The following is an 11,098-nucleotide window of genomic DNA, read 5'->3' as shown; positions in this document are numbered from 1 at the left end:
CCTTTTCATAGGAGTGAAACTACACTTTACACATACGCTTGCAGTAGGGATACATTATATGGAAAGGTGTAGACTCACAGAAGTTCCATATGTGTGTGCATATAAGTGAGAGCTCTCGCGTAGACTGTGATCTACAGGGAGAATATTTGTTAAGTCTCCAGTGTGAGGTTTCAGACTTCAGTGATGCAGTTAGTCCAAGATTGCTATAATAAATGCTCTGCCTTTGGTCCTGGGAAGATGGAGGTGAGAAGGAGACCACAAAAAACATCCTGAATGGTATTGGAAGATGCTTTAGGTCCTTGTTAATTTCCCCATCTGATGAGGTCATCCGTGTCTCCAGTTGAGCTAAAGCTTGACTGTTCAGTGTAGATAGGCACAGTAATAAAAAGAGAAAAGAGTTGGGGAAATAGTTTGCTTAATTCTCATCAAGAAGGAGGCTTGGTCTAATTAGCAACAGCCTAAGTACTCAAAGGGCTGTGGTGTTTTCCTGAGTGTGGAAAGGTCAGTGTGCCCGTGTGGCATCTACCTGGCATCCCAGCATCAGGCGCATTGTACTGACCTCTCTGTTTCTTCTGTTCTTGCTTGCCTGTGACTATCTGAGGAGCTGAAAGCAGCCTGTACAGTTCTCTCTTATGTGTCAGAAAGCCTTATCATGTTTGCTTTCCATTTCTTCCTTACAGAGGCCAGGTTGGAACTCATTATGTAGACCAGGCTGGCCTTGAACTCACAGAGATCTATCTGCCTTTTCTTTTATGTAGGGCAGAGGGACCATTGTCTTGGTGGCCCGTTGGGGTAAGGCGGATTTCTGGTGGGGTCATCAGAGTGGAAGCAGTGCCACAAGTCCCCAAGATCCAGAACAAATACACACCTTGTATGTATGTAAGCACGTGGTCATATAGGTGGTCAGGGAATTCTTGTGGCACAATAGCCCTGCCAAGGGCAGCAGGAGAGGCTGTTTATGTGCGTAGAGCTTAGCTCTGCGGTTAGCTGTCAGGTTGACAGTCCATCCAGATGTCCATCCCTTCACAGCCTAGTTCCAGGATTGGCAGGGTCAGGGTCTGAAGGACAGTTTCCTGACCTTGGGACTAAGTACACACCAAAGCAAAAAAAACTCAGATACTGTGATCAAAGACATCACCGCCAGTGTGACCTGGTATCAACTATCGATCTTACCTTCTGCCACTGCACCAGTGTCAGGGGAAGCTCCGGTGACTAAGAATAATGAAGGGACATAAGAAATTGAAGAGACATAAGACAAGATGCCTCCTGCCTTTTCTATGCCCTGAAGCAACAGAAATTGGCTTTAGCCATGTGGTTGTTGACCACCCTGGATGGTTTTATAGGCACAGGGATGTGTTAACAGGAAATAAGGAAACTAGGCCCTTCATAAGCCCATGTCTGCTTGAAAAGGATCTGGCAGGGTATCCCAACCATATTTCTTCTGCTATTTGGTGGCCTTCACCACGCTACCCTCTGTCTGTGTATGAAACTCTCACAGTTGGTTCCCTCGATACTCCAAGCTAACACGGCTTTTCTACAGCAGCTGCTGTATTTAGATCTAGAATACCTCCAAAGGTCATTGTATTAAAGACTTAGTACCCAACCTGAGGCACTATTGGCATATGGTGAAACCATTAAGAGATGGAGCCTGCCAAGCGGCTTTAGGAAACTGGAGGAAAACTCCTGGGTAGGTTGTGCAAAGCTGGCCTTTCCCTCGTTCTCTCATTTCTGGCTGTAAGATATTGTCTGCTTAAATCCCCACCATGAGGCACTGCCTCATCACAGGCACAGAAGGAAGAGGGACAACTTGTCATTCCTCTTTGTGAGTCAATTATCTCAGGTATTTTATTGGAGCAGTGAAAAGCAGACAGGCACATGAAAGTAGCTGCATTAGAAATGGAGGTCAAGGGCTGGTGGGATGCCCCAGTGGGCAAAGGTACTCCCTGAGTTGGATTCCCAGGGCCCATATGGGGTAAGAAGAGACTCCTACAAACTGTCTTGTGTCGTCTGGCTTTGACATGTGTACCATGGCATGCACATGTGCACTCATACACTTGCATTCATGCACACAAGCGCATACAGATAAATGAGTGTAAAAACCAGAAACATAGTTCAGAACTTACTGAATTGTGCTTTATACATGTACTGTGCCATATCTACTATACTGTCCCAATTGACCAATGAGACATGACTCTTCACCCACACGATGTTCATTGTCTTCTTTCCCTAACTGCTCTTCAATTGCCTTTGTTTCCCATCTCGGTTGAGTGGCCCTTAGATACTCAAGTCAGAAGCTCGTTGAGAATTTCTCATCTTTTGTCATTTCCCATCAGGCTAATCTCCATGCTTAGCCATTCATACTTCCTAGATATGGCTCAAATTCGTTTACCTTCTTGAGTCAACTGGCTGCTCTCATCTGCTACTTAGATCATGATTTTTTTTTTCTGTCTGTGCTGTAGTGTCCAGTTCTGTTTCTCTTTAGTCTTTCTCCTCACGATAGTCAGAACAAATCTTACAAGTTTTTTTTTTTTAAAAAGGACATCTTATTTTGGGCGTGTGTGTGTGTGTGTGTGTGTGTGTGTGTGTGTGTGTGTGTGTGTGTTTCCTCTAAAGACCCTTGGAAAACACCTGAAGTCTTTAATCCAATTATAAGTTCTGCTATGATTGACTGTTATTTTGTCCCTTACCAGGTGGATCTCACATTTTGAGTCCACGGTGACTTCATAGTATTGTCACTTTTCTTCTCCTTTAGTCCACATCTCAGGTTGTTGATTCTGTGGAACTGGAAGAAAACTGAATCTAAAGGGATCACTGTTATTCTTTGAAACTCACACATCTTTTTTGATAGTCTCTTTTGAAATCCCTACTTTTGGCATAATCTTAGCCTCACCCAAATTGAGAAATTATTACAGGAAATTTCCATGGCTCCTTCATCTATAATTAACCCATAGGTTCTCATCTGTGATATGTAGGACAAATATCAAGACTAAAAAAATGGATTGGGACAATAAAATAATAAGATATAGATGTCTGGGGGTTTAATTGTTTATGCGCCTCTTGTTCTTTGTGTCTAGTCCTATGAACCATAAAAAAAAAAATCACAGATTTATATAACAACCACAGTCAAGACTCAGGGCTATTTCCTCACTGAATAAAACTTTCTGATTGTACACCTTTAAATTTATGCCGTCTTGAGATCTATGTCAGCCACTGATTTTTTTCTCCATGGATTTAATTTAATCATTTTGTAGAGTAATAAGTTAATAAACACTTGACAGTGAATTTATTTTATTTATCATAGGACCTATGAGCTTTATGCTTCATTTCATGAACAAGTAATTTACTCTTGTTTCTTAGAGTTTCCCATCATCTGACATATCGGCTTATCACTCACAGATGAAGGAAGATTGGCTTGGTTTTTGTTGTTGTTGTTTTGTTTTTGTTTTTCTTTTTTTTCTTTTTTCTTTTTCTTTCTTTCTTTCTTTTTTTTTTTTTTTTTTAGCAATTTGGGCTATAAAACTGAAACATCCAAATATATGATACAGACACATAATAGAATATTACCCTGCCTCAAAAAGAATGAAAATATGTAACAGATGAAATTGAGTGACATTATCCTAAAAATGATGAACTAGACATCATATGATAATTATCCCACGATTCCAACAATGGGTTCCATCTAAAGCATTTAACTTCTTAGAGACGAAACATGGAATGACAGTTACCAGAGGTGGTGAGGACCAGAGACCTGGGTAGTTATTATTTTCTGTGTAGAATTTCAGTTTAGGATGATGAAATTGTTGCAGACGGGGTCTAGCGACCTTGTAACAACATACATGTTCTTACTGACTTACACATTTAATAATGGTCAAAATAGAATACACTTTACTGCAATAAAACCAGCTACAATGCAGTGCATTGTAATCAACACAAACAAACACAGCCTAAGGTAGGAGGACTGGGTGGAACTATTTTAGATAAGGCCATGGTAAGTTTCTCGGATACAAGGACCTTTGAGTAGAAGAGAAAGAGCCAGAGAGAAGAGCACTGAAGAGCCAGGAGACCCCAGTTAGAAGACAACAGTGTGGGGGTCCCGAAATGTTTTCTATGTATTGACGGCAGCAAAAGGTCTGCAGTCCTTTACAGTATACACATGTGCACGTGTAAATAGTGAGTGTGCAGACAGCGTATGTGTGCTTGGGTACGTGTGTGCTCCTGTATTAGAAGCAAGGAAACTGATACACTGAACCTACTTATTATTGGCAACTCAGTCATGAGAGGCAGCCAAATGGATGCCAATAGGAGGGGAGATGGTACTGCATTAAGGGAGACAAGCCACGTTGCGCTCACTGGAGGCCTCTGGGGAATCCTCGTAAGGAGTGTATAGTACAGCCCTAAAGACAGTTGCTTATTAATCTGGGGTTGAAGGTCAGCTTGGCTTGTCCTTTTAAAAAAGTCAGGTTCAGCTCCTCCCTCCCGCTGCAGCATCTGTCAGAGTTCCGGGTTGAAGGGGGGAGCTTCCTTGCCTCTGAACCCTTGCTTTGCCAAAGCCTTGAAAGTCATTTCTGGTGAGTGGATTTGGGTTCTAGAGCCAGACTCTAGGGATTTGATTAACCTTCAGAGGCCTGCCTGAGGGAAGAGGCCATAGGGCCCAAATCATATTGGTGGCAGCACTTTCTCTGCTTGCCTGGACCTCGGAGAGTTTTCTCAATTTTCTGTTTGCAAAGATGATGTTACAAAGAGAGTGTCATGGGACCTAAGACCCTCAGGGCTGGGAATTGAGGCAGGTTGGCTAATCGTCAGCAGTTTTGGCATGTGGCATCTAGAAAGTAGAGAGGAATCTCCTAGAGGGAAATTGACAGAGGAATTGCTTTCCTCATCGAGCCGGCCTTGTTGTGATGAAAACGAACCACCAAGAAATTCACTCAAGTTCATTGTGGGCGGGGCCGGTAGACCCACTGTGAGATTGGGGTCTGACCCTGTCTCATTACACCACTAGCCTGCAGTTTATTGCTGGAAACTGAGGAAAGGATGACTGGCTGGTCTTGGGGAGAAACCAGCTGTGCTGCAGATGTTGTCAACGTGTAGGTGGGCACACATGTGAGATCCTTCAGAACATTGTCTTTCTGTACAGTTTCAACCCCTAGGCCATCAGGTATTAGTGACTTGGTAACGTGAAGCTGTTTTGCTCTTGCTGACATGAAAGAACCATTCACAACCTGCCTGTGGTGATACCAGAGACCTGGACACTGAGATATATATATATATATATATATATATATATATATATATATATATATATATATATGTGCTGCCATGCCTATTTTTGTTAAAATGCTAACCTCACAGTATCATATGGAATCCTTGATTTTTCCAAATACCATCTGCACAGTGAGTGACCCATCTGTACAATGCCTGTCCCCAAGTTATAGGACAGAGGTATGGATGGTGTACATATTGCTGATTAACTGAAGAGGATGAGCTAATCTCTCATGATCTTACCCATATCAAGGTGAGGACCATGTCCCCGTTGCCACCTTTCCTTCTCCTGTGTGTGGTTACAGCATCTTATGCAGAGACTGTAACTGAAGGTGCTCCCAGTACCTGCCCTGTGATTGCCTGCAGTTCTCCGGGCCTGAATGGTTTCCCAGGCAAAGATGGACGTGACGGTGCCAAGGGAGAAAAAGGAGAGCCAGGTATGTGTGTATGTGTGTGTGTGTGTGTGTGTGTGTGTGTGTGTGTGTGTGCGCGCGCGCGTGTATGCACGCGTGTGTCATGTGCATTGAGGGCAGGTTTCCTTGGAGATCAAAGACATAGGATCCTCCTCCTGGAGTTGCAGTTACAGGCAGTTGTGAGCAACCTAATATGGGTGCTGGGAATTGACCTCAGGTTCTCTGTAGTTGCAGCTTAGACACTGAGCCTTCTTTCCAGCCCCTTTCTCTGACTCTCCATCACAGAGGAAGCTGACTAGAGAGACAAGGAGAGTAAATTCTTATTAGGCATGCTGTACTTTGATCAGCAACATATTGCAATCCAGAACAGATAGAGCTATAGTTCTCTGATGTCCTGGGCTCCCACACAGAAGTGGGTGATGTTTGTCTTGCCTGTCCTAGAAAGTGGACCTCATGTAGGTTTGTGTCATGTACCCCAGGGAGGACTTATCACAGGGCACTGCACTTTGGAAAAAGGGCAAAAACACAGATATCGACTTGCGTTTTGTTTGTCTTCCAACAGGTCAAGGGCTCAGAGGCTTGCAGGGTCCTCCTGGAAAGGTAGGACCTGCAGGGCTCCCGGGGCCTCCTGGGTCAAAAGGAGCTGTGGGGCCAAAAGGAGACCGTGGAGAGAGAGTAGGTAAGGGGGTCATTTCAGAACATCCGAGCCGATGGCATTCGGGGCTTTGGAACCTAGAATGCTGGTGAGGATGTGCTATTTTCTCAATGCTTCAAGGAGAGATGCCACTATATCTCAGTGTGGGCTTATTATGTCTGTTCTACTCAAAGTGTACTGGCAGGTTGTGTAAATTATAGCTCACTTCTAAGAAAGCAATTCAAAACTCAGCAGATTACAAATAGAACCCTTTATTTAAAGTCCCGTGGGTCTAGCTCCAAAAGGTCTGATTTCAGCTGAGCTTACTTATACCTGTGGTGGGTATGGTGGGTAATGGTCTTGCTCCGTACTTCTGGCTTCTGTCAAGGCGTCAGCTGCCTTGAGGAGGGCCATTGACATGGGTTCTTATCGTACCATAGGCTATCCAGGGCTTGATGAGGTAGGAGCGATTATACAATTCCTAACACAGAAGCTTCAGGGCTTTGTGAGGCTCAGAAGATGTCCATAGTTACTCCTGCCATGTTCATAAAAGGCACAGACCAGCCCAGATTCAAAGAGGGCGGAAGGGAGAGCACAATCTTTTATGAGGAGAGCTGGTACCATATTATAGCTACTTAACTCACAGAAAGTAGCCCATGCCCTTCTCATTTGAATAGTGAGGAACCAAGAGAAAATATTGATGATTTCTTTCATGACAAATTTCAGTAAAACCAAAACAGGACAGGAATTAGGGTGATGACTTGGTTGGTAGAGTGTTTGTCATCGAATGTGAGTTCTTAGGCTTGACCTTTCAGCATCCACGTGAAAAACATGGGTACAGTAGTGCCCGTTATGATCCCATCACTGTGAAGTTAGAGGCGCCCACACAAATGTCCACATGCACACACACACACACACACACACACACACACACACACACACACACACACACACACACCAACCGCCAAAATAGCAAACGCCACTGCCTCCACAAACAAGGCAGCTGAAGGGCAACAAAAATAAAATTTCTTAGGGATAGCATCTCTCTGATGGACTGTTATGAGCTATGCCATCAGTGAGTACATTAATGTGCTAGTGAAATCTCTATATACTTGAAATACTTTGTATATGGGACTAGCATTTTACTTATTTAATGAATCAATTTATTTATTTTTGAGACAGGGTTTCATTATGTATCCCTCACTGACCTGGAACTCACTTATTATATACACACTAGGCACCCTCGAACTCACAGAGATCCACATATCTGTGCCTGAAAGCCATTTGTCATCACTCCTGGCTCTGACTAAAACTTTTAGGATAAAAATTTGGGCTCTGGTGGCTCCAAAAAGCTAGGATTGGTCACATAATACCACATGTCAATTAAACACATGAGTATTAAGAGAGTAACAGATAAAGGAATCACTCATTCTCAGTCTGTCTATGAGCTTAAATATAGAAAAAAAAAAATAGACCAAGGGACAGAAAGAATTCACAATTAAGCAGTCCTCCTCAAGGTATGTTTTCACTGATGATAGTCCCAGCTCTGGTTCAGAGAGGCGGTCTAAAGTCTTCCTCAACCATTATCACTTGAGGCGACCATCTGATTCCTATAAGGTGATCCATCACTTCTACTCTCAGTATTGCTTTGCCCTCATGGGTAACTGCCTCATCTTGGGAGACTGTCCTGTGAGAACTGGATCTTCCTGAAATCTGATGATGACATCATTGGCCTGTAATCCTTGAAAGGGTGAGACAGGGTTAGAAAGGCAGTGTGTGGTCAGCTGACCTGCTGACGTGCAGAGGTAAGGAAGTGGTCCAAGATAAAGGAGCACGCACCAATTGTGGGCAGGAACGACAGGTGGCCTTTCTTCTTTTTATATTGCTCTGTAATTCTAAGCGAGGACTCAAGTCTTTCTTTAGCAAAAGTAGCCCCTCAACGCCTGGTTTAGATAAAGTATCAGGAAAAGATTGATGTCTTAGGCCAGGTAAAAGCAGAGGTTTTTTTTTTTCTCTTTTAATTTTAAAAGTAAAGGCGGACTTATTAGTGTTCAAAACAAAAGGCAAACTTCGTTTCTTTTTTATCTGACAAAGATACCGCGCTTCCTAATACGCACAATTGGGTCCTCACCCTAACAGTATCTTTCATTGTTAATTTTCTAGAATATGATACTACCAAAATTGATTCAGAAATCGCAGCCCTGAAATCGGAGCTGAGAAACATAAGGAAGTGTAAGTACCCTCTCTTATTTTTAGGGCAACTTAAGTTTGGGGATGGTGGAAGGCAGAATATTCACTGCATGCGGAATATTACTGGGACTTGAAAAAAATTACTCATCTTCTGATCCCATGATATCTTCTCAACCACCATTTGGTAGAAACAGAGGCAATTGGGAATTAAATTATTTACTCACCACCAGAGAACTCAGTGGTGAAGCCAGTTTACAGCCTGCATTGAGTATGACACCAGGACCCTCGTTCTGTAGGGTCCAGATCTTGCTCACCCCAGATGGAATGTATGGGCTCTTTTTCTAATCCTGGTATCTAGACTAGGAGGTGGGGCTAAGTATGCTTCTTCCAGCTGTGGCCAGATATCCCCAGATGTTTTTGTTTAATTGTGAATTAACAGAGTGGTAGAATTCAGAATTCCGGTGTCCTGCGATGCAGATCTAAACATAGAAAGGCTTTATGCCTGTTTGTTCATTATGAAGACTGCAAGGGAAAAAAGCAAGATAACAGTTAAACTCGGATTTTGGGTAAAAGAAACATGTTTTGATTTGTGTAAGCATTTCACAAGGGGTCTCATGAATGAAGACACAAATTGTGTTATATGCCACCAGAGAAAATGGAGTGTACGTGGTTCAGTTTGGATTTGACGCAAGTGGTCTAGAAGAGATGCTGATGCCCCCTACCTCTTTACATTTTAGGGGTGCTCTTCTCCCTGAGTGTAAAAGTTGGCAAGAAGTATTTTTTGAGCAGCGGGAAAAAGATGAACTTTGAAGGAGCAAAGGCTCTGTGTTCCCAGTTCGGGGCCTCTATGGCCACTCCCAGGAATGCTGAGGAGAACAGAGCCATCCAGAGTGTGGCCAAAGATATAGCCTACTTGGGCATAACGGATCGGGAGGTCGAAGACCGTTTTGTGGATCTGGCAGGGAACAGAGTGCACTACACTAACTGGAACAGCGGTGAACCCAACGACACCGGGTCTGCGGAAGACTGTGTGGTGGTCCTGCTAAGCGGCGCGTGGAACGACGTCTCCTGTGCCGACGCCTTTTTGGCAGTCTGTGAATTCTCTGACTGAGGCTGTTTGTTTGTCAGTCCTCCTTGGACTCCATAAGTCCACAATTTGTTCTGAAATATAAAATATGTAGAAATACAAACAATTAAACGTTACTTGCGTAATTATACTGTAACACTTTTTTTGGGGGGGATAGTAATTTCTTGTGAAGAGGTAGAAATAAAATGACTTTATTTTTCATGTATGACAAACACTTGTGCTCGTCTGAGTCCTCTTTTGGGTAATGATGTCACCCTAGCTAACTCCACAGTGTCTCAGCCTAGTCTCAGGTATTTAATAGGACATTAAATGATGGGCAGAATCTAAGTCTCAAGTGAACAGATCAATACATTCTCTCCTTCTCTCTCATATATATATATACTATCTCACATATATATATAGTCTATCCTCTACCTATCTATCTATCATCTAATAACCGTCATGTATGTAGAGGCACAGAACAGTTCTTTGACACGAGAAACCCTTAGTTACTTCTCCTAGTTACTGTCACCAAAGATAAGTATAATTCTATTTATTTATTTTAAGATTTATTTATTTGTTATTATGTATACAGTGCTCTGCCTGCATGTACACCCACAGGCCAGAAGAGGGCATCAGGTCACATTATAGATGGTTGTGTGCCACCATGTGGTTGCTGGGAATTGAACTCAGGACCTCTGGAAGAACAAGTCTTAAGCTCTGAGCCATCTCTCCAGCCCATAAGTATGATTTTAATCTCTACCATAACAAAATTATTCTATCTGTTTATAAACTTCCTATAGACAGAATCATTCTGTGTGTACTGTTTTATGTCTTATGTTTAGTTCTTACATAGTTAAGCATGTGATATTCATTCAGGTTGTTACAAACAGTGGAGGTTTCTTCCTCTCATTGCTATAAAGAACTCCTTTATATCAAAACATCATAATTTACCTTTTTATTGTTAATAGATACAATTGAATGGCTTATAATTTTTGGTCATTAAAAGGAAAAAATAAAACCTCTTGAGGCTGGAGAGAGGGCTCCACTGCTAAGAGCAGTTTAATATATTTTCTTTTAATGTTAGTTCTTTGTGAAAGTTAAACTGTTGCTTATTAGGATGATATTGTCCTATGTTTCTTTCTAAAGTGTTGTTGTTAACCTTTCTGCCTATCCCCAATACATATCCATGTGGTAAAGTGCTGTTTACTGGAAAAAACCATTTTCTACATTGATATCAAAACATTGTAAATCAGGTGAGTATGTGTAGACTTGTTTTTTGGACTTTGCATGTTTGCTGTTGCTCTGTTTGTCGATACTTGCACCTGGCAATAGAAGCCTTTCAGCATTGGTTTTCCCCCCTACATGATATCAAAATAGATGATAGGACTATCTTTTCAATTTTCATAATAATATTTTTTCATTATTCCAGCATTACTCCTGTCAGTCAACTTAAACAGATTTAGCAACTTACTACTAAGTCTCCAATTAATAGTTTATCTCTTCATTTAGCCAGGATTCTAATTTTTTTGGTAT

General features: G+C 42.2%; 1 protein-coding gene across 1 annotated transcript; it reads left to right on the top strand.

The window, feature by feature from the left end:
* Positions 1 to 4,483: 4,483 nt before the first annotated feature.
* MBL2 (mannose binding lectin 2) lies at positions 4,484 to 9,970 on the top strand. The gene is made up of 5 exons (XM_084772038.1): positions 4,484 to 4,568; positions 5,513 to 5,696; positions 6,235 to 6,351; positions 8,470 to 8,538; positions 9,234 to 9,970. Exons 2-5 carry the CDS (start codon positions 5,522 to 5,524, stop codon positions 9,605 to 9,607), a joined length of 735 nt encoding a protein of 244 aa, XP_084628164.1. The 5' UTR covers positions 4,484 to 4,568; positions 5,513 to 5,521; the 3' UTR covers positions 9,608 to 9,970.
* The last annotated feature ends 1,128 nt before the right edge of the window (positions 9,971 to 11,098 follow it).

Source organism: Acomys minous (assembly GCF_964271855.1).
Source record: "Acomys minous genome assembly, chromosome: 2".
NCBI lineage: Eukaryota > Metazoa > Chordata > Mammalia > Rodentia > Muridae > Acomys > Acomys minous.
This window is presented reverse-complemented; position numbering and strand designations above follow the sequence as displayed.

Coding starts and splice junctions, on each gene's coding strand:
- MBL2 (XM_084772038.1), top strand. CDS start 5,522: ATGTCCCCGTTGCCACCTTTCCTTCTCCTGTGTGTGGTTACAGCATCT. Junction 6,352..8,469: donor AGACCGTGGAGAGAGAGTAG/GTAAGGGGGTCA, acceptor TTAATTTTCTAG/AATATGATACTACCAAAATT. Junction 8,539..9,233: donor GCTGAGAAACATAAGGAAGT/GTAAGTACCCTC, acceptor TTTACATTTTAG/GGGTGCTCTTCTCCCTGAGT.